A 26,335-nucleotide genomic window follows, 5' to 3' on the forward strand; every position below is an offset into this window, starting at 1 on the left:
ATTTTCCTTAGATTTGCTGCTGTGAGGTTTTGCACACCAACTCTTGAGTTCATGGTAGTTAACCTCTCTCACTTTTGCCAGTGCCTATGCTTTGGATGAATTTATTCAAATAAAGCACCACGCACTTGATCCTCTTGGTCTGCTGGTCACTGACGGGTCTCTACTGTGACACCGGTCTTTTCCCTTCCTTCTTCTTATCGTTATCCAAGCCCTTGCAGTAGCTCTATGGCTCACTGTGTTCCTTTTCTCCTACCTACGCTTCCTGAGCAGACCGTACTTGCCCGTAACAATAACCAGTTATGACAATTAGCTCATAATTTGTATTATGAAATATGACTTTCAGTCCCTTCTATTATCTATATTTCTACATAAATCTGCAGCACCTGAGTTCAATGGCAGACAAACTTTTTGTTTCATGCTGTTCCTCTGATAATGCTAATACCCCTTATAATCTTTCACCTCCTCTCCCTTAATTTTTCTTATTGCTAGACGCTCTTCTGGTTTATCGGAGCCCTACGGTCTGATAAAAATAACTGGAATATTTGTGATAAGGCGAGCGACAAGAAAACGTACAAAAGGGGTGCCAGGACGGGGGGTCCTGCTGGCCCAGGTTAACCAGACACAGCCCACCGTCCTTCACGCAGGGAAATAATTACTGAACGCCGGAGCGCGACGTTCCTGAGCGTTTTGCTGAGCCACATCAGAACTGGAAAGAGCCCAGGCCAGCTGTGTAAGTTATGTGGTTAATTTAAATGTAATTTGTTTCACACACACGGCGAAAAAAAGAGGAAAGAAACCGACAGGACAACCTTTCACTGTTTAGATATAAACGGTGCTGATATTTATTTAAACATACGCGTTTCTTTAGTAAATATTAACTATTTAGCCACACAGAAACACCGCACGTAAACAGATACAATCTAAAGCTAAGGGAGACGGGGTTCCAAATCAAAAGCAAACTAAAAAAAAAAAAATCTTGTAAAAGATCACCACGATTTGTAGGTCACTTTCCTTATCGTCCTAGTGGAGATTTTTTACGCGTTTACGAGTCAGCAGTTCCGCGAGCTGGATCATTTCTAAGGGGCTGAAAAGAAACGTTTTCTAAACCAGATGCCTGTTTGTTCACTAACACTAGCACTCGCGCGAGGCTAGGGCTACCCTTGGATATTCACGAACTGACTTGGTGCCTGGCTGGCAACCCAACCCAACGGGGACGGCCGCGGGCCCGGCTCCGAGGCGCCCTCGGCCCGGCCGCGGCCTGAGGCGCCGCGCGGGCTAACGGCCGCCGCGCTCGCGCCGCGCTCTGCCCAACGGTCGCCGCGGCAGCGGTTGGGGGGGGGGAGGGGGGCGGTGCGCGCGCGCGCCCCCGCCCGCGCCGCCATCCAGCCGCCGCCGGAATGTGGACGGCGCTCGCCCGGCCTTGAGGCGGCTGCGCCGCTCTCGCCCGGCCTCCCCCCTCCATCGCCTCCTCCGCCCGCTGCCGCTGCCCCCGGAGCTGCTGGCGGAGCCGGACGGGGACGCGCCGGAAGGGAGCGCAAGTCGGCTGGGCTGCCGCCGGGGAGAGGGGCGCTGCCGCCTTCGGGCCTCCTCCGTCGGCGCTGGGTGAGGGGCGCCGGGGGGGGGGGGGCTCGGGAGGCGCCGAGGCGGGAGGAAGGCGCCGCCGCTCCCGCAGGAGGCCGCGGCGGGGGGAGCCGCCGCCGGGCCGCCCCCTCCTTCGCCCCCGTGTCACGGTCCGGCAGCTCGGCCGACCCGCGGCGCTCCCCCCCGCCGCCGGCTGCCGGCCCGGCCCGGCCCGGCCCCTGGCGCCGCGGAGGGGGCAGGAGGGGCTGCCGTGGTGCGCGCCAGCGCGGGGAGGTCCCTGGCTGCGGCTGGCGCTGGGGCAGTGCCGCTTTGGGAGGAGCGGAGCCGGGTATGTAACAGATAAAGTTGTTTCCGCGTCGAGGGAAGAGTCAGGGTTATGGGAGGGTTCCCTCGCCTTCCGCCTCCCTCTGAGGAAAAGTGAAGTCACTTCCCAAATGCCAAAACTAGCAAAGCAGTGGCCTAAATCGGTGCGGTTTACATGGCTGAGGCTCCTCCACTTTTATTTTTTATTTTTAAATCCCCTTCTACAGTTAGGCCATCCGTCGCTGTAATCTGCTCCAGAAATCCTTGTTTTCGGGCAGAGTGCTCAAAAAGCTGCTGAAGCCATCCGAAGCAGGTATGTGGCACTCTGAATTAAACGCGCTTGGCGAGTTTGCTCATTTATGTTTCTGAAGTGTGACATGTACTTTGCTCTTACTGTCGCTTTTACAAGACTGCGTTGCTAAGATTGCTTGTTTTTGATTACCTTATAAATTAATCATAACTTATCACATGTCTTTGTCTGGGATTTTGCTTGCATCAGCTCTTTTGTTTAGGAGAGGAAGAAAAGATGTAAAGCATCAACTCTTCTTCAAAACGGAAACAAACCCAGCCAAAAAAAACCCCCCCAAAGTAGTTCACCTAGGTAAACAGCTTCTGTCTCTCACTGTCAAGCTGTAGTCTCACAATGTTAGTGACTTTCCAAATAAAACTTTGGTAAAGGGTGACTGTATTTCCTGTCTCCCAGAAGAGCTGTTGGTTTTACAGGCACCATGTTCTCCCTGTAAATCCGTGCAAGGTAGCGTGGCCTTGCCTGCCTGAATCCCTTCGATGTAGGCTAAATTCTGAGCGTCCCTCAGACTGACTAATGCTCCAAACTGTGCGTAAAGTTACTGGGTGTATAAAATTAGTTCTGCAAATTAAGCATGCGTCTAGGGTTTCAAGTAGGAGTGTAGCCAATATTGTTTGTGTATACGGATTATATGATACTAAGAAGAGGTTAGTTTGCCGTTTACACTTAAATGGACTGCAAATATAGTTATGTGTTGTAAACACAAATTAGTTTCAGTATTGTAAGAACTGAAGCTAGATCTGGGAATTACCTGAAGTACTCCCCTCTGCAGCATTTTCTTTAAGATAGTTACAGAGAAATGCAGTAATGCTTGGTTAAAAATAGCATCCACTCTAAACAATGATTCACAGATTAAGATTTAGTGATGTTAAGAACAGGATTGCAGAAAGATCCAGGGCATAATGTGGCTTTCTGTGGAATCCATCTTCCTGGTGTGTACTTCAGGTACAATTGAAGCTAGTCTGAGTTGTAGCTGCTTCTTCCCTTGTGCCACCAACAGAACCTACGCAGCCCGGAAGTGAGTTTGTTAAGAGAGCTAATCTGGTCAAAAAGTAGTACTATTTCTTTCTTTCTTTCCCATCTCTGATTTACTTTTCAGTTAGAACAACTTCCTGAACTGGCTTCCTTGCTTGGTCACACTGTCTCAATCTGAAGGAGGAAGAAGCGTGTTGTTAGAGAGGAGGGCTTAACTGCAGTCTTGTTATAGTCGAGCAAACTACGATGGGTGATATGCTTATCTGGGTCATGGTTTTATGATCAGTGTAACTTAACTTGAGAAGTCCCTGCAGCTAAAAGCTACCCTGTATATTTGATTGGCTTATGCCACTTCTGAAGGAAGCAAATGATAGTGAGGGTGGTAGAAGCGCTTTGCTATCAGTACTGGCTTATGTTGATCATAGAGTCATGGTATCGTTTGTCTGTTCTTTTGTTGTCAGCAGTGTTAAATGGGCTACTACTTCCTTATAGGACCACCTCTATTTCCTTTTTTTTTTTTTTTTGTTTTCCCTGTTAGTCCATGGTAGGATCTTTGGTTTTCTCATATTCTTTCCTTTGCATGTTCATCTTGTCTTCTCTGTAGACTGTGTTTGATTCATTAATTGCGAGGAACCGTCTGGGCGTTTTGTTAGATAGAAGCTTTTGTAAACTTACTGAGCTCTACTTTAGACAGAATCAGCTGTAATTTTTATTATAATTGCTGTAACTGGAAGGCTATTCCAAACCTGATTAATCTTAATGATAAAACCTTCCTCTTATTTCCAGGCTACATTAATTTGTCATTAGATTATACTCATTTTATGCGCTCAGAGGACTGATATACCATATTGACTCTTTTGAACTTGGTATAGCAGCACTCTTAGATAGATACATAATTCTGTCAAATCACAACTCTAAGCCTTTCATTTCTCTTTTGACTGCCAGGTATACTCATCTTTCCTGTAATAGCTCTGTTTTTCTCCATGAATTTTAATATTGACCTTCTTATTACAGCTGCTAAGTGGAAATTAAAATGTACATGTCAAATGTAGACATTAAGGTTGATGGAGTTCTCCTTTTAATGGAGATTAAGATGTTCTCAAGTATGTTTTCCTAAGATGTGGTTTTTGAAACTCCTGCTTTCTGGCGCTTTGTTTCTGCCTTCACCTTACTCTGTTTGTTATACTGGTATAACTATGAAAGGAGCCATTACTGTAACCTGGATCACTGACATGACTCTCTGTTTTTGACAGTGTCATGGTTCATAAATGAAGCTTGAAGTATTGGAAAAGAGTTTGAAATGTATTTGTTCACGTTTTACTGTATTCTTAATTAAAAAAAAAACAGAACATTTGTACATATTAGTAGAAAACACCTTCATGGATTTTTAAGGCGCTTACTTAATTTTCATGTCAGCAGTGTCCCAAGAGGGAACATGGTGACATTGAGAGAGGAAAAAGTAGTTTTTTTTTTTTTTTAGTAGATGTATATGTATGAATATTTATAAATGATACATGAATAAATAAAATCAGTTTCCAAGTCTGCTTAGTTAAATTGATTACTGTGAGAGATGAGTAAGGCCCATGTGGGAAAACTCTTTGTATTGTTCCTTTGGCAGGTCTTTTCCTGTTCTTTGGAAAGAACAGCAAGGACAGAGGTCTTTCTAACGTTTTTAAGCGGACAGGGGAAATGTTAAAGTTTTTACCACAAAGCAGGATGGGTCACTGCCTTCTACGTTCCTGATCTTATCCTCCCTCAGACATGAATCAGGATATCAAAGGAGGTATGGTTTTTTTTTGTTTGTTTGTTTGTTTTAGACTAAATGAGCTTAAAAGTATAAGACAGTTCTGGTGTTGAAAACGTTTGCCTCTCGTTATGGGGGACTCATTGGAAGCAAGACAGTAAAAAGGAAAGAAGTTCTAATGGCGAGTGGATAAGGGATGTTTACGCTGTTGTGTACCCCATCGGATGCGTGCTTACTATAAGCACAGGACAACTAAAATCTCCTATATGTGTAGAAATAGATGATACAAGATTTGCTAAATGAAATTTTATGAAATAGAATGATAGGATAATTAGGTTGAAAGGGACTCCTGAAGATCATTTAATCTAACCCCTTGCTTAAAGCAAAACTGACTTGGATAAGGTTGCCCTGGACCTTACCGTCTCTCTGGGCAACCTGTTCCTATGTTTGATCACCCCACAGTGAATTTTCTTGTGTAAGCTCATCAGAATTTCCTTTCCAGCTTGTGTCTGTTGCCTCTTGTCACTGTGTACCATCCGGAAGAGTCCGGCTCTGACTTTTCTACACCCTTCCATTAGATAGTTGACAGCTATAAGGTCTCCTGTGAGCCTTCTCTTTTCCAGGCTGAACAAACTCACTTCCCCCAGTCTCACATTGTACATCGTGTGCTCCAGCCCTCTGACCAGCTTAGTGGCTGCTGCTGGAGTTGCTCTGGTACATCTTTGTCTTGCACTGAGGAGCCCAAATCTGGACACAGGACTCCAAATGCAGTCTCGCAAGTGCTGAATAGAGGGGAAGTATCACTTCCCTGGCTGGACTGCTGCTAAAACAGCTCGGGATGTGCTTGGCCACCTTTGCTGCAAGGGCACGCAGCTGATGATGTCAACTTTTCTGTCCACTGGGACCTCCAGGTACCTTTCTGCAAAAGATGCTTAATATCTGGTTAGCCGCCAGCCTGTATTGTCCCATGGGGTTATTCTGTCCCAGCTACAGGACTCGGCACTTGTCTTTGTTGAACTTCATGGGGTTCCTGTCCGTGCGTTGCTCCGGCCTGTGCAGGATCTTCTGAATAGCAGCCCTGCTATTGACTACTTTGTCCAGTTTGATGGTGTTAGCAAACTTGCTAAAAGTGCGCTCTATCCCGTTGTCCCAGTCGTTGATAACCGCTTTAAACACTACTGGCCTCAGTGTTGATGCCTAAGAGATACTATTGTAACTGGCTGCCAGTTGGGCTTAGTACTGCTGATAGCTATCCTTTGAGCCCAGCAGTCCAGCCAATTTCCCAACCGCTTTCTTGTCCCTTAGTCTCCTTATATCACCATTTTGGCTACAGAAAGACTACGGGAGACTATGTTGAAGGCCTTGCTAAAATTAAGATGAACAGTGTCCTCTGCTCTTCCATCATCCACTGAGCCAGTCATCTTATTGTAGAAACCTGTTGGGTTGATTAGGCACGATTTGTCGTTAGTAGATCCAGGCTGGCTGTTCCCAATCTCCTTCTTGTTCTCCTAGTAATAGCTTCCAGGAGGATTTGCTCCTTAATCATCTCATGGACTGAGGTTAGGCTGAGAGGCCTGTAGTTACCTGGCTCCTTCTTCTTGCCCTGCTTGAATATGGATGTGATGTTCATCTGTTTTCCAGTCATAAGGAATCTCCCCCAGTCTCATAAACTTTAAAAAAGTGAAAGAGAGTAGCCTCCCAGTGGCACTGGCCAGCTCCCTCGGGACTCTCAGGTGCATCCCTTCTGGTCCAATGGACTTGTGTAACTGCAGTTTGTTGAAGTGCTCCTGAACTCCATCGTCTTCCTTTGTGAGTAATCCTTCACTCCTGCGGGGTTTGTTAGTAGGCTTAGGGGCTTCGGAGGCTTGAGGGCAGACTTTGCCAGGGAAAACTGGGGCAAAAAAGGCATTGAGTTTTCAGTTTCCTTTGTCACTAGGTCTCCTGCCCCATTGAGCAGAGGGCTAACTTTTTCCTTAGCTTTCCTTTTGCTACTGGTACAGGAGCCCTTTCTTCTTGCCTTTCATCCCTTGTTAGTTTTAGTTCCAGCTGAGTGCTGGTTTTCACAGACAAGACACAACAATGAGAAATATGAGCCACACCTTAAATATTTTTGACGTAACTAAAATCATTAATTCCAGGTAGAAATTTACAGCTTCAGTGTATGCCCTTCCTTTTTTTTGTGCGTTGTAAATAAAATGAGATGTTGATACTTAGCAGCGAGATGGTTGAATTAACATTTAACTTCATGCAATCAGTGTGTTAGTCTTTTAAATCGGAATTCATTTTATGGTTTTCTGTTGATGCATAAATCCATTTTAGCAAACATTGGAATAAAACAAGATTTTTGGAAACTGGACCATTTTAAAGGTGTGTAGGCGGATCGATTTGAGTTATTTCATGTTTTCATTCAGTGTCTCAGTTGTTATCTTGGACTTTGTTTTCTCAATTATTTGAGGAAAAACAAGTTAGTTGTGAGAGTTGGTGAGTTATGTTCTTTGCAAGCAGTTTGAAACAAGCTTCTTGGTTTAAACTCTCTACATATGTTTGAGATTGTCTACAATTTCTCAACTTGTGTAAGTATTTTGGTTTCTGTTGCTGTGCTTTCATTGACCTAACAGCACCAACGTAGAGCTATGGTTATAAACTAAGGTAAGTCAGTTACTGGTCTAGCTGCTAGTGTTTGAATACGTCTTTTGTATCCAGTTGGCCTAGAAATGCGTTTTTTTTCACGTGTTTGGGAGATCTGTCTTAATTTCTAATATTTGAAAATAGTGGAAGGATATTCAAGCGGAGTTACATTTCCATACAAAAATACCCTCAGTAAATCCTATAGTTAACAGTAAAATTGCAATCTTTGCATTAGCCTTTTGAATGTGACCTTTCATGTTAGTCTACTGGCAAAGTCATATAGGAAAGTTTGCTGCTAATGCTGGTGGACAACTCCATGACTTCACTGCTCAAATTTTTATTAGTCTTTCCCAACATTTTCTAAATAGGGAAAAAGAAGAAAAAAAAGCCAAAGGACAGAGAAAGGAAAATAGATATCTTTTAAAGAATCAGTAAATTATCAGTTACAGTAGGAATACAGTCAGTGAATGAATCTAAGAAAAGATCTTGAAGGCTATTTACTAAGAAGCTGAGTTTGATTTCTGTATTGCTTGTGGGCTGAGGGGAATAGAAGGGTGAAGTGACTTGCTCAACCTGATATATTAGGTGAGAGACATAGGTGAAGAATGGAACGGTGGTGAACGTAACAGACAACCAAATCCTTTCTTGGTACTTGCTCTAAAACTTCTGTTGTAGTAGTGCTTTTAATGTAAGGAATCAATTTTGAGTAACTTATCATTCATGACCTACTGGGTCTTTTTTGGCAGGCAAGTACAACTGTCAGAATGTCTCTTACATTGTATGCTTTTACTCCTTCTTTACCATGACTTCTCTATGGCAGGTTTTGTATTGCAAGGTGTAACTGTATGATAGAAGTTTCCAGGAAGGAAAACTGCGGAGGACACTTATTTACCAGTTATGGAATAGTCTTGAAGTTACACTTCTCTTTGTTTTTTCTCTTGGCCAACTTTGTGGATAATTGCCAATTTCTCTAGCATTCCATGAGTTCTCCAGTGTGCTTTCTCTTCTTTTTTTCTTTCTTTCTTCTTTTTTCCCTGAGAGAAGATGTCCTGTGTCTAAAATCTTCTGCTAAGAACATCTGTTGATGTTTTGATAATTTTTGGCATGGACAACGTAATGATGCTTCCGTGGCATACTAGAAAACCTTTCCTGGTTTTCTTCAGTGTCTCCTGTTTCATTGCAGCTTAATTATATCATCGCAATCATCTATAAATCCTAGTAAATGTGCTATGACATTCTTTAAAAGAATAAATAAACTTTATGGCCTTCCTTGAAGAGAACGTCATAAACAGATCTTCGTACAGAGGATTTTACTGCTATTGTGATGAGAAACTTTATGAAAACGGTGAAAGTCGAAATTGCCTCAAGCTGTTAAAAGGTTCCAAGTATAGTTTGGTGACTTTTAACAGGTTGAAGGATATAATATATTTGTCTTTGGCTGTTAAGTAGCAATTGGAGATGGTTATTTTGTATGTTTAAGGCTTTTCCGGGTGATCACATTTCCCATGATTAGAATCAGTGATAAGTGATTCTTAAACCTTTGTGTTTGCAGGGTGCTGAACTGAGTGAAGTAGCTGTGCTTTTAATTCAAGTATAGCTGAACTTCCTGTTTAGGTCATGTCAGTTTTGTGCATAAAAATAATATGGAGTGTTTTTCTTTGTACTTAAGTAACACACTCATATATTTTTCCTCTGTTCAGAGTGTTTGCACATTTCAAACTGACACTTTTTTATAGTAGCCTGCTTTTTAGTCTTTTATCATGTCTAGAATTTTGTCTTAGATTATGTGATTTAGGCTGAGCCATTTGAAGTGCCTGCGGCAGAGGAAGAAATTCTACCCCCTTGCCCTTTGTTTTGTTTTGTTCTCCGGCGTATACTTTCATTATTTGCAGCAAGGAAAAAAATGCAAGAAATTGAGAACTGTTAGTTAGAATTCTTCTTGGAGATAAGAGAACTTGATGATTAATGGTTTAATGATTTGAGGAAACAGGACTAAAGAATGGAAGTGACTAAGGACAATAGAAAACTCAAGAAATAATTTAGCCTTGTTTTGGATAATTGTTACTGTTTCTTTCTATAGGTATGTATAAGAATTGTGGGGGAGAGGGGAAAGAGTTGATCAAAATGTCCAAGAAAATACTTTGCCAGGCCCCAAAAGGCCAATATGAACTTTGAAGTTCCCCATGTGATTAGAAGCTTCCCTTGGGTTTCCTGGGTCTGTTGTTCTGACTCCCTGCCCCTTATAACTTCCCTTTTCTGATTATTCTTTTCTTTCATCATATTGGGACATCACAAAGTGAGGCTGACTGTAGTGGATCAGACTGAAATGTAAGTTAATATCTGTTTTTTGTTAGGAGCCTAAGCACTATTAGAGTGCATAGATGAAAGGTATAATAAGTCATATATAAGTGACACTTCTTCCAGCCTACCCTCCTGGTTTCTCTTCTTGGCCTCTTTAATTCTGCCTTTTGTTCTTTCTGGTAGTAAGCGAGCTCCAGGGGTCACATTGTGAATTGGAGCATGGAAAAAGTAGTAGTGCTATTTTGTATGTTTTCCACAAATAACTTCATGTGGGGTTCCATAATAAGCTTCCTTTCTTATTATGTATAGATGTGCAGTTAAACCACCTGTTTTGCTGAGGCTTCTGAACACCTGAATTTTAATCTTTGCGTTGGTAGGGTTTGGATGCTTTGTTGGGTTTGTGAAAGACTGAGCTTTGATGTGGATGTATGGCAGAATGCTGATGCTAATCTAGGTTGCGCTTTGTATTTTGGGTATGGATTTCCTGTGTTGAAAATGATTTACTTGTTCCATGGGTTATTGGCTTTTGTGAGCTTGGAAAGACATGGGTGATGCTTATGAATGTATCTTACACCACGTCTTGCCAAAACAAATTTATGGAGATCAGAGTAGTTATTGATATTGTCCTTTTATTGCATAGTTGAATCACAAGTGTAAAAGTTGGTTACGTTGGGATTATAGACAAACAGATTGCTGAGATGCCCTTGAGAGGTTACATCTCTAGTATAACCGATTCATTTTAAAAAAAAGTCTGTGTGTCCTGGCCCCTCTTTAATTTTTGCCTTTGTAATTATCAGAAGTAAAGTATGACTTAAAAATGAAAGTGTTAATTTGGGGTATAAACTTCAGCATCAGCATAAACGAAATGGTGGTTAGGTAAGATCTTGTTTTCCCCTTTGCTCTCCCTTTTCCCTTGAGGTGTCAGCTGTATCCATTCTAACACTTTGGCTCTGAATTTGCTTGGGATAGCCCGCCTTTGTTAGTTCCTGCAGTTTTACGGTCTCTCAAGTGCGTATTTGTTGTTTCCTTAACTCGTACTGTGTTTAGGAACCTCATAATTTAAAACTTCCCCTTAATGGAGGCAAAGGTAGCATGTTGAAAATATTGGTATGGGAAGTGTATGATTTACTGTAATTTAACAGAGAGACTTCGCTATTAAACTTCTTCAAACAGCTGTAAGTTTTATGTTTTAGATTAGCTGCTGTAGCTTCCTCCTTTTGCTTCCAGAAGTGAGGAGGTTTCATAGAGGCTGTATGTGGTCTGTACATATTGATAGTAAGCTGTGATATCTACATTTCACTATAACTATGTATCAGTTGTGCTGAAACCCGTAGTACAGTATGCTTGTATTTGGAAAGCTATCTTCGACTTTGAGAGATAGAGACTTTTGTTTTTAAGGTATAGCAATTAGAGATTCAGCTTTTTGGCTCCTGAGAGTTTTTTCTTTTATGCAGATATGTGAATTTTCTCAATCGTTTTTTTCAATTTTATCAATATAGCACTTAAATTCCAACAGGGAAATACTGCTTTTGTTCATGGTTGTTGGGGGAATGTTAGACAGGATGCTTGCATCGTGGAAACTAGTACAAGTCCTGTAATAGATTTTTGCAATGTTTTTCTTATTGTAGTTGTTGGTGATAACTGTACTGTATTATTTAAGACATTTTTTCCCCAACAAGATCTTATTCTATGATATCATAGACAGGTCTAGCTTAGCCAGAGAGTAGCACCAAACATAATTCATGAGAATCATTAAATTGAGTAAGTGCGATGCATAAGACCTAGATAATTAAAGGTGATCTGCCTGAGAGTCTAAGTTTGTTTATACAGAAATATTTTGAAATATTTTTCTTTGAGCCCAATAATGGTTAGTTTCACTATGAGAAAGATGTGAGAAGTCTTTTTGTCCTGAGGTCTTTAACATATTTACCCTGTAAAGCATATCTACTTATCAGATTTGATTACTAGAAGAAAGCTACAAAAACCAAAAACTACTCTTTGGCAGCCCCAGATTAATTTACCTACAGGGAATCTTTCTTTCTTGTGATCACTGGTTAAAGGTGCCTTTTTATGGAAGCCTTCTGTGTGATATCATGAGATGTGCTTATTAGCTATTTAAAGGAATTTTAAAAACAAGAATGTAGGATAGGGTAATTAAAAGATCCTTTCTGTCTTTTGATTGCTTGAGTTTTAATCTTTTTTGGAGTAAGTATTTTCTTTAGTCCGTTAGGAGGCAAACAAATCCAGATGATTATGTGTTTCTGAGATGAAAGAAGAGAAATTGTGCTTTGGAAGAAGGGCATGCGTGTATATTCCCTTTCTCCTTTCTCGTTATAGGTAGTCTGTGGAGGAAATACTGAGCAATACTGAAGCTTTCTAGGGCTTGGGATGAAAAAATCTTTGGAAGGGAACCTTATGAATAGCATCCTCTGAAAATCCAGCTCAAACATGAGCAGAACAGATGTCCTCTGACAGAAGCCCTCTGTCAGTACAAGCTGTGTATGTGTGTGACGGATTTGGACTCCTCGAGGTTTGACTGCTCTTAGGTTACAATCTGAAGATAACTTCAGGGGATACAATACAAACATCTTTTTTATGTGATTATCAGATACAGGATCATACGGCTTTGAAGCATTCTTCCTGTAAGTCAGGTAATTTTTTTGGTCACAATTATAACATGTTCTTAACATTTCATTATCTGTGAATCAATGGGCTTTTATATAGAGGTCAGCCAGTTTTAACACTGCCTTTACAGGCAGTTGTTCTGCCTTGAAGTACCGAATGGATTTGGAATGATTTGATTAGTTGAGTTAGTTCATCACGCACGCAAATCCTCCTAAAGAATACATTGCCATAACAAATGTAATACTTCATGTTAATTAAGGAAAGTAATCATTAGTCTTTGGTATCCACCTTTCAGAAACTTTCATATCCACATCTCATACCAATTCCTAGAAGGGTTTGGGGTACTTTGAAACACATTAATGCTGATCTGCATGTTGCGAGGAAGCTTTTTTCTCATCTGGATTGATGATGTAAGCAAATTGTATTGATTCTTCAGACTGAAAATGGAACAAGCAGAAAGTGAAGAATACCTATTTTTTTTATTCTGATATGAGTAGGTGGAAATCGGAATGTGTATTGCTAGGTGTATCTGGTTACCTGCTTACTACCTTCGTCTTACAAGTGGAAGATCATTTTTTTATGAAGGAAAGAATTTTATTTTATGAATTTCCATTATCTTTTTCTTTTTTTTTTATATCCTATTAAGACCTTTGAAACTAGCAGTAGAACTACATCTCAGAATATTTTTATAATAACTTGCCCTATGAATGTGAAATGCCAGCAAATTTCTTCTGGCGTGCAGTTGTTGTTAATGACTTACTGTTCAAATGAAAATAAGAATGCTCTTTACAGCACTACACTTGATCATACAGAGGGCCAAGACAGGCAGTACTTGACAAGAGGGCTGTTTCCTGTTGTTTATAGTTGTCATGTACACCTTTATGACATATATTCCGGTTTCTGAATTTAAAGCAGTCATTGTTACTTTAAGGAGGTTTCGCTTCCAGTTAAGCTGTCTTTAAAATTTAAACTATGATTTCTCACTTCATCTTTCCATATTATACTTGAATATTTAAATTTGCAGGTAATAACAATTTAAGATCTTAGTTTGGATCCTAAAGGATTTAAAGTACAAACTTCTATGGGCAGTGTGTGTGTGTGGTGTTTTTTTTTTTTTTTTAGTGAGAGGCTTAGTTTTGTTTTCTATTGTAAAGGACGTTTTTATCCCTTATGAATTCTTGGGTACACCATTCAGATGATTTTAATACAAAAGCAGTAGTAGTCTAGATAGCTGTCAATTCAAAACTCATAGTCTTTGCAATTTTGAAGATACGTGACTGAATAATACAATAGATGTCTGGTGTGGCTATTAATTTACAACCCTCGTGATTACGTTTGACAACCGTTAGAATGAAAGATGTGAGATGTAAGAAAAAGTAACTAAAGAAAATAGAAGAGGTCATGAAACATTATCTAGTCCATCCCACTGTGCAATGTAGGATTATCCACAGTTTAATTCTTCTTGAGAAACGTTAAGAGAAATAGTGACTACGTTGTCTATGGTTAGATGGTACAAAGGTAGCTTCTGTGGTTAAGAGCAAAACGTTGCAAGTTAAATCTGCAAAACCTCATATTCCCCAAATGCAAGTTGCAAATATCAAGAGAACAATTGTTGTAGCTCACGGTTCTGACTCTGAAGAATAAAGATTTTGCTAACGCTGAAGTCGGTCAGTGCCAGGCAACAAGACAAGATTTCCCTTGTGTTTCAGTGATGTCGGAAGTGACTCTTTAAAATGCACTGATTTGGAAAGGAGGAAGATTGGCATCCGGGATCACTACTGCGTTATATCATACTGCTTCTCCATATGGTCTCTTTTGCATTGCATCATGTAATTTTGATTGGAAATAACAGCTCGTGGAGAAAATACCTGGTTGAAACATTCAATCTGTTTAACAGAGAGGTGGTTAAACAGGCTAAATTAGGCTGACAGTGTTATCCTTCCTATTAAGGATTAAAACATGAAGTAGTCTTTTTAAAATAAACAGTTCTCTTATGCTGTTGCTTTCCTCTAGAATAAAAATATATTCTTCAGTAAAATCAGCTAACACTCGGATTGAATTTGAATGCTGCCTGTGTAAGCAGCGTGTAGCAGTGAGCAACATAAGAAACCTAAGTTCTACCTTGTCAAACTTCAGCTGAGAAAAATTAGATATTCTTTGCCACTACCTCATGTTTTCCAAAGTTAAAAATGAATCACTGGCTAACGAAACTAAATGGTAGTGTTTACTTGGTGACAGGGAAGCGTTGTGAAGGCTTACTGCAGAGTTACTTTATTTTCATTGCTTGCTTTGTTTTATCTTTGCAACAGGATGAGTTACTCTGCTCCATGTAGTTGTGTGAAATTCTCCTAGCCTATCTAGTAAGCTCATTTGCTGGAACTTGGCATATAGGTGCTGCTTTGTTACTAAGATATGCATAAACCCTGGTAACATCTTTAGAGGAGGAGAAGCCCTCTAATTTTACGCTCTTTTTTTTTTTTAAGGTGTACTTGGTGGAAGGGGACCGGGGAGGAGAAGGTTTTTTGTTTGAACACTTTAATTGGATTAGCTTGCATGAGTTAAATTTATAAGCAGTATGGATTAAATTAATGTGTCAGTAGGAGGCATATACGCTAGTGTGGTAATTTTGTTCTTCAGCTGATGTTTTTCACACCTTTTTAACTTCTGTGTGTGAACAAATCTTAGACCTGAATAATTGTTTCTTTTTAAAAATAAACCCCCTAAACCTCTTTTTAAACTCTATTTTGTTTAAGGTGTAGCTTGTCCTGAATGGTGTGTGGTTTTTTTTTTTTTTTTTTTTGAAAGTGGTGGGCTTTGAGAAGAAGAAAGTACCCATGTTAAGTGGGGGCTACTTTTATAATTAGGAGCTTACTTTGATATTCTGTCATAAACCTGGACTGGTTTTTCATCTAGTATTCTTGATGGCCCCGTCAGCCTATGAATTTTAGGAGTTCAGCTCTGTGCGTTTATTTTGTTTTTAAATTTGCTTCTCCCTTACCTTTGTCTTGCAGTGACTGATAATCTCTGCTCAAGAGAAGGTTAGCGGCATGGAGCTTCTTTGGCTGTAAATGTCAGGTTCTTCCTTGCTTGAGACATACTGCAGTGCCACGTGCCTTCCCTTCCTTCGGAAGGGCTCTTCACCCTAATGGCCTTAGAGTTAAGATGAATAAGAACAGTATTTTTCCCTGAACGACTCCAAACTGTGCATCTTCGTAATGTTTAAGTGGTTTATACATAATCCAAAGCTTCAAGTCGGGGAAGTTGTTTCTCTCCTTTATGAATGCTAAAGTGTTTTTTATAATATGGTTTGGTAAAAAGCACTGGTTAGCATCCTTTTAATGGCTAGGGATGTAGTATGTTTTTGAGGGAGAACAGACATTTTCTTATGTATGCAGCTTTCTCTTGATTCTGTTTTTCTTAAACTTTTATTCCTTGAGCATAAGACTGATGTTTGAAAACAGTCTGCAGAATCTCTGTATCTAGGCACCTACTCCAACAATTAAAGAGTCTGCTCTCCAGAGTAGGCCAATTATTTGCTGTTGCCGTACATGGTAGAAGTTTGCTTTCACAGAGGTGGCAGTGTTGCCAAAGTAAGCTCTGGGATTACTTTCTAATCGTATGGTCCTTTTTTTTTTCCCCCCCCCCCCCATGGAAACCAGAAGAAACAACATTTTTATTTTTTAAAGTGAACTGATAAAGCAGTCATCTCTTCTTATTAGATTTATTTTCTCTTAGAAAACAATACTAGTAAGCTAAGTACATGCTCCCCCCCCCCCCCCCCCCCCCCAGTGTGCTTAACATATACTTTTACTGCCAGACACAAGACACTGGAAAGAATTCATGGATAGTAAATCAGTAGTTAGTGCAAACAATAGGTACTTAGCTTCTCTGATAAAGATTACACTAAGAGAAATTGAGATTAAGGATGAAATTCCAGTGCTGATGATGTTAGTGAGATTAAACCAAAAAAAGTTATGAAATTTAGGATTTTTTTCTGCACCCAGTCAATAGAAAAGAAAAAGGTTTTGGGAGTATGAGTAGCTGTGCTGCTTCAGCATACAATATACAACATACGTGTAATAAATAATTTTATAAGGTCATTTAGTCTTTGAGTCAAAAAGCATTGAAAAGTAAAGCTTTGTGTATTTGAAGCATTGGTTAGCTTTCTGGAGGAAGTATATCTCTCTTACTAGTGTTAGCAAGCTCATGAGGATGAGAAATATGGTAGTGCATGGTTTTGATATGCTTTTCTAAAAAAAAAAAAAAAAAAAAAAAAATTCCAGTGATCAAGATACTTAGTAATTTCTGTGTGTGTATAACTGTCAGTGCGTGTTCAGTTTCCAGTTTCCTAAGCAGCAACTCAGAATGTGATGCAAATCACTTCAGTAAACTATGTATTTAAGTAGGACTGTATATAAATACAGTAAGATATCATCTGAGATTTCAAGTTAAGTTAGCCTAATGCTCTTTTTGCTCTCAGTTCTTACACATTGTCTTGTATGGATCAAAGAGGGGAACAGAGACTATGGTTTTCAATGTAAATTTGCACATTGAACATAGCTGTATTGGACATTCACCTCAGAAAGTTCCTGGAGATTCTCTTGAAGAGTCTTAGTTAGGAAAATAGAACTTATTTACCAATACCCTTCAGAAGTATGGTTTGTATAATAATTGACATTTACTATTGGGGTCACGTTTGGGGAAGTTTTTGCGTCTTATCAGGTCTGCAGAGCAGCTCCCAGCTGGAAAGAAGTTGGTCTTACGTTTGGTTCTTTTGTCTCCCGTGACAGTGACTGTGTTGCCAGTAGCACCCTGTCTTGAGCTTCCCTGCCCAGAAATCCTGTGTGCACGTATGTTGCTATGTAGTCACACGTGTTTCTGTGTGTGTGATATGTGTTTGGATTCACTATGAAATACATGGAAGCGTTAGGGAGGGGAGAAATAAGAGCATTTCTTTTTTGTTTCCCCTTGTCTGATGCAGTGCTGACTTTACACAGATCCTCCGAAATTGCTGTTCTTCAGCTTCCACCACTGTTGTTACTTTAGGGAAATGCAATGAACCTGTGGTGTCTTGCTGGAATGTATGTGGAGCAGCCGCTAGGTGGGCTGAAGTCTTTGCTGTGGGAGACGCTTTCCTACGTTGGCCATTCCTATTTTATTCATCATTTCCCCCTATTCCCCTCGCAGTGTGAACTTGTTAGGGGCTACCAAACTTACTAAGAAACTGTTTTAGCTTGAACCAGAACAGCTTTGCTCACAACTAAACCCAAATCAGAACTTAACTGAAAAATGTATTAGTTTGCACAAATCATGCTTGGACCTCCTATTGCTAAGCCCCCAACATATGTAATAGTAAGGTCCAGTCTCTGCCCAGAAGGCCTATATTCGAAGTAGAAATGGCTTAGTTCGTGTTTGTGCAGAATTTTGTATAAGCAAAACATAGGGAATTGAAGTACAGAAAGATAAAGTGACTTGTCCAAAACTGTACAGTAACGCTTACAGAGAAAAGCAACAACTTTCCTTCAGTCGTTGTAGTATCAGCACAACTTAAGATATTTTAGAGAGGAATTTTTTTTTTTTTTTTAAAAAAGCTATGTCAATGTGATTAATTACTTTGTATCTCCAGAATCCCTTTAGTCTGAAAATCTGTTTGTCGGAAAGCTCTTTTCATTATTTTTCTATTTATTTATTTATTTTGCATATTACTCCTTTTGTCATACAGTTGGCTTCATTTAGTTGAGTTTGGGAAAACCTCCTCCCGCGTATTTGTTCCTGGGTTTCTGAATTTTTGTCTGTGTGATATAGCTGATTGAAGTGTGGAAGAAAAATAAACTCTACTATAGGGAAGAGTGACTATTCAGGATGCTTCTTTTGTAGATAGGACTTTTTGTGGCAGTAGTGCATTCCTCCAGTATTTCTTATTGTAAAGAGAACTTTCAGAGTGTAAAGCAAATTTGTTGTCATCTTTCCGAAGGTGTTGGAAGGGCCCCTCTGACTCTTGGCTCCGGTGGTTTAGGATGTTACCATGTGGTCCGAGGTTGTTGCCCTTGGAGCAGCGCTGGCAGAATAGAACATGTGTTGACAGCCGCAGTCATTCATTTTGAACTCAACTGCACGAACTGCTTAAACTAAGCCACTGCACTTTATGCAAAAGTAGCTGAGGTAGATTGTGTTTACTGACTGTCGTGTCCCTGACTGCCTCTCCTTGATGGTTACTGCCCTACCAATAACTTCTTCAACTGAAAATCCCAATTTGCTAGACCTGTTTCATCAGTATTCTGAAACTGCATGCAGCTCCAGGATAGGCTGGCTGCTAGCTTAAGAAAATAAATGTAACGTTTAGTCTATACAACCATCTAGTATGATCTGAGCAAAGCAATCAAGGATATATTCTTACTCTCTTAACTTTCAGCTGAAAGGAGAATCAGAAAAATGAAGCTGACTTATGAATTTGATATAGGGGTCTGTTCTTTGATTTTACTGAAGTCTCTTTGGTGACACCTGTCATTTGTTTTTTACTTTTCATAAGACAAAGGGGAGTTTAAATGCACAAGTCGTTGCTGAGTAACGAGTGAAAAAGGAATATGTCCTTAAAAGGAATAAGGCTAAAAGTGAAAGGGAACTGTCATAACCATTAGTCTGCTGACGGAGGTGACTGGAAAGTCCAGAACGCACTTGTTTTTTTTCTTCTTAATAAAGGATTAAAAAAAACCGCTCAGATGTTCAACTCCTTCCCTTCCCCAAGTAACCTTAACGTATGATCTAGTCAAAAGAGGTTTTTGTTCTTTTAACTGCTTTTCTTGGTAAGTGTTTGGCTGAAGTATTGAAACTTAAATATTTATAACATAGTAAAATGGAAATTCTTTTTTCCCTCTAAGCAGCTTACTACTTAATATGGTGTGAATCTTGATAATCTTGAGACTCCTCGAGACTCCTAATTGTATTCCTAAACTCTGATGTTAACCTTACTCAAGCTATTTAGTTTAAAATATGTCTCAGTCGCGATCTTTGGAATAGAGTTTGTCTATGGTCTTTAAAAACTGCTTTTGATCAAAGCCTGATCATACTGCATTGTGTGTATAGCTTTTGCTTTCTAAATAGCGCATGACTAGAATGGGGGAGGAAACGAAGTGTATTGACTTGAGACTTTCATCTTTATAATGCACGTATTTTCCGCGAACCATCTAGAATACTGCTTTTAATTTTCATATGGCAAGTTCTCTAGTGTTGACGTCAAGAGGTTGTCTTAGCAGAAGACGTGGGGTGTTTTCAGACTTGTTCTTGTAACTGTACTCGTGTGACCAAAGAATGCAGAGGGTTACTCTTCTGTTGAAGAGTTTACTTTCTGAATGTCTGACCTGTTTGTGTGCGTGTTTTCTAACTCATCCCAATTAAAGTAAATTTGACTACTAAACTGAAACTAGTGCAGTTTGTTTTGATTGAAAATGGGATAGGGAGCACTCACATGAATAATACTGATGGCGAGTTGGAGTAGGCAGTAATGAAAGGCCGGAGTTAACTGGTCCGGGGCTGATTAATTTATTCAGCTAGCATAGTTATGGCTGAAAAAAGTATGGGCCTGCACCTGATGGGGTAGTTAAGCAGATCTCAAAGACAAGCTTGAAGTACGCTCTTGGAGATATTGAAGGCATTGCAACTCGGATGTAATCACAGGAATGTGTATGGTATGCTTTTAAGTGCCTGAATTTAATGAGAAACTCCTTGCAGTCAGCTCGTGTTTATAAAATTTTCTTAGTCTTTCTGATTAAAACTTATGAAATAGGACTTCTCTTAGGCTGCCTTTAATCCACATAGGGCAAGAACAGGTATATTATAGTTCAGCATGCTTCTCTAGTTCTGTTATCATCTTTTTCCAGGTTTTAAAAATGTAAGTTTTCCCTGATTTTACCGTTAAAATACTGCTACAGAAACTTTTCCTAGTTCACAATGTGCCTGTCAGTCCTCATTTTGATGCAGAAGGAACTAGTGATATGCTAATATAAGCATTTTGCCTTTCTCTTTTAAATCGCTCTCCCATAGGTGTGTGCAAAAAATTCACTGAATGAAACTTGAATAGACTGAGTGAAAAGTTTGTCAAAATAGCATTTCTTGTGATGATCCCCTCCTTTCTGCAAATACGCTAGAAGGAGTGGTGAGGGCTGCTCTTTGTCGCCTTCACAAAGTCCAGCGGTAGATCTACGGATGGGAGGGGAGGAGACTTCTGAAAAACTAGGTCTTTGCTTCTGCTGTGGCCAGCAGGACTGACTTTTATATTTTGCTCTTTTTTCCACTGGCAGTGTAAATTTGCAGAGGTAATGATTACTCAGGGTATGATGTATTTGGGCAGCATCATTCTATGCTCTTTCATTGTCTTCAAAAAATTTCATAACAGTGGACCTTCATTTTTGTATTGAGAATTTACTTTGAAATCAGTATTCATTTTGAATTATTTGTCCGTATATTGCAAATACATATAAGCTCTTGTGTAACATTTCAGTGTGACATTTGTTAAAAATACGTGTAGTTAATACTGTGTTTATGGCATCTAAAATATTGTATATTAAGACTTTTTTTTTTTCCTGTTGAAAAGCAAAGATACCTAAAAACACTGAAACAAAATTTATTTCATCAGTGAATTCATAACCTAGGCTTGGGTGGAGCTCACATTACATCATCTGTCGAAAAATATTCATACTTGTGAGACTTTAGTCTGGAGATGTGAAAGACATCAGATAGAGCTAAACTGCTAATCCAAATTTATAATCTCTGTCTAAATATCATAGCTGTAGTTTAGTGGCTTTTTTCTGATGTCAGCCTTCTAACAAGACTTGCAGCATATTACAAGACTCGAATGAAAAGTTTGAGTTCTTTAGTTATTTTAGCGTTTCTGTGTATAATGCCTCGTCTGGATTATCGGGTAAAATTGTGGCCAGGGTAGCGAGAGGGCAAATATCTTTTTGTAGACTTGCATGTGTAAATGTTTATAACAAGCCAAATATTTGAAAGAGCAAAAACATATTGGCTGTGGTTACAAAAATGCTGCAAAATATTTTTGTATTGCAGGCAATCTACTTTCCACGCTCATTTTTCAGTCCAAAGTTTCCAAACAATTGCCTCTGGTGGCTTGCATGTTTAAATAATGCCTGTTCAGAACGGTGGAGGACTTGCAAGTCTTTTATTTTTTCTGTTGAGTGCTGGTTTTTTGTTCTCTACAGGTAGACGTGAATTTGTGGGCTTTTCTTGATCACTTAGTATTTTACAGATTTAACTGAGAAGCAGGCACAGCTTTTTTTCTGCCTTGGCAATGCGCAGCTAAGCTTGTCCTTGTTCACCGGTCACAACAGAAGTTTGGTTGAGCTCCCCTCTTTAGCTGCTTTCTGGGTGACTGTGCTGAACTGAAACTGAGTCTGGTGAGTGGTTGAATATTTGGGGCCTGAACAGTGTTTTGGATCTCTCGTGTCTAGCTTCGAGGTAAAGATGATATGTTCAGCTTTGCAAAGAAAGCACTAGGATGTGCAATTTGTTTCCCTCTCCCTTTTTTGTGACCCGTCAGAATTCTGTGGCTTAGGCGCACTAACTCCCAGCCCTCAACTAGGCTGCCGTTTCTCAGGAAACTGAGAAGTATATGGAAGTATACCATATCTAGAAGTATATGCTATTTATCAAGAGTATCTGAAAATACATTTTCTCCTTTTTAGCACAGAAAAACACAGACCAATTTAAAAAGCAGTATCCAGCATTCGGTGCTCTTCGTTCTAGCTCAGTGTTCCGTAAGGAATCAGTGAAGATGTTCTGAATGTAGGAGGTGCTCTCTCCACTTAGTGGATTCCTATAGTAGCTGTTTTGAAGTGCTAGGAATGGTATTAGTTGTGTATTTTTTATGAAGTTGGTATGTATAGACTTACCAATGTTTTGGCTTTTTTATTTGTCTGAGTATAATACCCTCTAGCATCTGTGCAGAGAAGAGAAAACTTGATCTTCTAGGTTTCCACAATATTTATAGCCGACTATTCTTTTTTTTTTTTTTTTCTTTCTTGAATTCGTTTGATTAACTCCATTGTAGATGCTTTGAGAGAAACTCGCTAAGGAGCGTGTATCTGTGGTTCAGTATCACCTCTGCTCACTTCACTCACCTGCCGAGAAAAAAATAACAATTAAAAAAACCTCTTTAACGTAATCCATTGCTAACTATATTTTTCTATGTATAGCATCCACTTTGATATGCAGCTCTTGGAAGATTAATCTTTATATAATCTGCATCTTCACACAACCTGCATCACAATATAGTTACAAAATAAATCTGTGTAGGCAGGAATTAGAGGGGTAGAGGGAGCAGGCTCTGGAGGATCAAAACCGGGGAAGTTGAAGCTCTGAGGTAGACTTCCCCTTACGTTATCCATACACATATGTAGCAGTCTGCTGTTGAATCACAGGATTTTTAAATAGATGTTCTAAAAATCATACTTGCCATTAAAAAGAAAAATCTTACACTAATGAAATCAAGGTTTGAGAAATGTCATTAAGTATCATATGTTCATATAGTTTTAAGTATTGACATTAACTTCGTAATACATCTGTTAACATATTTATAGTTTCAAAACTTAAAAATTTTTGCTTCTTTGTTAGATTGATGTGGCAAGACAAGACTACAGACCTGATATGGAAGTCAAAACTTCGTTTAGCAAAGCCAGTAGAGTTCCTGAAACTGTATCCACGTTAATTAATGAAGAATTTGTCCTGGTTCATCAGCAGTCGGAGGACTCTTCTGGAAAAGATGAAAAACCTCAGCTGAAGGTTTATTACTACTTTGTTTTAAATGCATATTCGGATTTCTCTTGAGTTAAAAGTTGCAACTTACTTTGAATATTTAAAGATACTTGTGTGTGCTTGAGAAGATTCTTGGACGGTAATTTTTGTCATTGCTCATTACAAGTGAAATTAACAGCTCAGACTAAGCAAATCTGTTTGGCCAGAAGTGGCAGTTTAGTTGTTCTCATAGTAACTTCTTCAGGAGTCAGCTTTGTTAGTATTCTGTGGATTTATATATTAATATTAATAAAGAGATTTAAAATTTCTTTTTGAAGGATCAACTTCAGATTAAAGCTTAAGAAATATTCTTTACTTTGGGTTCAGAGACGCTGAATGTTGTTTTCATAAAAGAATGTAACAGGCTGTATAGGCATAGACCACAGTGAGTCTTGTTTTTCTGTGTGTTTTAATTTAGTTTTCTTGCATAAGTGCTATTTTAGACATGGCTAAGTCCTTTTCTGACAGTTTTCTACCTCCAAACACCAGAATATTGCAACATTTGGGTAACAGCTGATTGGTTAATTAGAGAACCCCATTTCAGTTGCAGTAGCTGATTTATTGGTTTTGATTCATTTGGAACAACAGGAATTTTGCACCCCTTGAAAAGACAATAAGCACTTGCTCTGTCTCTAAATAATTGCTGAACGTTTATGCGAACTGACGATTTCTGTTTGAATGTAAACACTAGCTGCTGCTTTGGTAGTCATATCTGGAAAGAGGTGTGTGAGCTGGAGGTAGACTCCATGATCCAACTTTGTATTGGGCATTCCATTTTTTTTTTGTCTGAAATCCTAGTGCACTTTTTTCCTAGGGAACATGTCTGACTATTTCCTTGCCTTTTCCTGACACTTGCCCCCCTCCTATCTGTGGGAGCATAGGTGAAACAACTGACATGTATTGCATATGGCTAAGGAAGCAGAATTTTCTATAAGGAGAAGCTGTAAAAAAGTCTGTTGCTCTCTTTGTTTTGCATGGAGGACCTGAAGAGGCAAATCTGTGATTTTTAAGGGAGGTCTGTAGTTTTCAGATGAATGATTATTGGGCTGGCAGTGAGAACATGTATTATAGGTACTGAGATGAGGCTGTGGATTATATTTGATTTGAATTCTGTTGATTCTGAGACTTTGGGCTCCAGCGTACTTTTCTGCTAAGCTTTGAGGCGTACGTTAGTGTTCTCTGTAACATCGGAAAGTTGCTGTCAATGCTGACCAATGGGAAGAGCAGCAGACTGGCATGTGAAACCAGAATGCAAATGTCTGGCTCGACTATTGTTGTATTATGTGACTCAGGAGGAAGAACACAGCTGTGGCCAGGTTACTTGTCCCCTGTGTGCTTCAGTTCATCCATCTGGAAAATTAAGATAATCAATCGTCTTGCGATACGCTGATTCTACAGATGGAGAACTATGTAAGAAATAGATAAGTCTAATATTAATATCCCTTTGATTTGTCAGAACAATGTCATTCTATTGCCTGTCATTTTCTATAAGCGCCCACAGATCGGATCAGTGAGCTGAACTTCAGGAGGTATGAGGATTAGGCAAAGAGATATGAGCTGGTTGAAATACTGAATTGCTAAGGGAAACAAAACTCTACTCTGACCGTCTTTTCGAAAAGATCTGACTTCTTGGAGAATGCTATGTTTCTCTTATTCCCAATTAATCTTAGAAAAAGAAACATGACTACCTCATCAGTGAACAGAGGCCTGTATTTTTTAAATTACATATTTAAGTATATATGTGTATACACATGTGTATATACATTATATATGTGTATACAAATATACCCATACTGTATGTTATTGATTTATTTACTTATTAAAGTATGCCTACTTGTAGCTATTTTTATTTTGGTCGTTTAAACTACCCAAGCGTAGCACGACTTTTTTGTTTGCGTTGAGGGTTATTTTTTAATACCGCGTACTTGAAAAGTTAACATCAAAGTAAGTGTTAAGTTTTTTTTTGTTCTCATTTTGAGAGTGTAATAAGTAATTTAAAAAATGTATACAAATTTCTTACTGATTGTTGCTTACTAATGTAGTAACTTCTTTTCTAATTTTAGTAGTATTACATAGTTAAATAGGAGGGGAGGTGATGAGCTGCAAATGTTTAATGGATCCTGGAAGCCCTTTGTGATCCGTTCTGTCTAATAATGTTAATGTGTCTCGGTTGTATTATGATACAATCTTATAGGTGCTTAGTGTGTTCTCTTGTTTAGCAGAATTTCTGAACTTCTGCAATGAGTAAGACTGTCTGAAAAATAATATTCATATAAGTAGCTTTTAAAAAGGTCATCTCTGTCTTCTTACAGGTATTTTCAAATGGTGATGAACAGCTGGAGAAGGCAATGGAAGAGATACTGAGGGATTCTGAAAAAGAGCAGAGCGACTGTACTGCTAACCAAGAGGACTGTGGTGGTGATGCCTGCAGCCAGGTGGCTGGAGACATGTCAGCAAGTCAGACAAGTCAGCCATCCCTGCACCTTGTTTTAGATCCTTCTGCTTCAGGTACTGGTAAAGGGCCCCCTTCCTCCCAAAAGTGGTAGCTTTTTCCTTTATGCAATTTCAAATTAATTTTTAGCACGAATATAAGGCTTTCTGGGACTCCATTCTGAAATTATACTGAGATACCCTGGGGCCTCCTCTCCTTTTCAGATCAGGATAGGACTACTGACAGGAATACATTGTTATCAGATTAATACCCTGGGCTCTTCTGTTGTTTTGGTCAAGATAATATTCATTTTGTCTCAAGCCCTGGGTGAGTTCAGGTAGCTTGCTAAACTGCACTACAGGTGAGGCTCAAGACAAGATATTTCAGTGGTGCTTTCCTGGAGTGTTTTCAATAACTGAGACATGGTATAAGAAAGGAAAGTCTTTACCAAAGACTTTGGGTCTTTTCAGTCACCTTTTAACAGCCAAACGTGAGAATGGAAAATTCTTATTGTTGCTTTTTTCCTTTTTTAACATGAAAATACAAGACTGTGGCTCTGTCTACGGGCCTTAAATTTGATTTCTTTTTCCCTCAGTAGTATGCAGAGCAGTTCCATGGTATCATATCAGATGTT

At 39.4% G+C, this 26,335-nt stretch overlaps 1 protein-coding gene across 13 annotated transcripts in view; it reads left to right on the forward strand.

Moving 5' to 3' along the window:
• Positions 1-1,342: 1,342 nt before the first annotated feature.
• RABGAP1L (RAB GTPase activating protein 1 like) overlaps positions 1,343-26,335 on the forward strand; it is a 251,950-nt gene continuing 226,957 nt past the window's right edge. For 2 of the 13 annotated variants that reach the window (XM_068951740.1, XM_068951749.1), the window contains exons 1-6: positions 1,389-1,602; positions 2,112-2,197; positions 4,785-4,949; positions 12,177-12,481; positions 23,091-23,258; positions 25,583-25,778. In XM_068951740.1, coding sequence (XP_068807841.1) covers positions 23,124-23,258; positions 25,583-25,778 — 331 coding nt within the window. In that variant the 5' untranslated portion in view covers positions 1,389-1,602; positions 2,112-2,197; positions 4,785-4,949; positions 12,177-12,481; positions 23,091-23,123. The other 11 variants (XM_068951747.1, XM_068951745.1, XM_068951738.1 and 8 more) reach the window with 11 other exon arrangements.

This window comes from Struthio camelus, chromosome 8 (assembly GCF_040807025.1).
Source record: "Struthio camelus isolate bStrCam1 chromosome 8, bStrCam1.hap1, whole genome shotgun sequence".
NCBI classification, from domain to species: domain Eukaryota; kingdom Metazoa; phylum Chordata; class Aves; order Struthioniformes; family Struthionidae; genus Struthio; species Struthio camelus.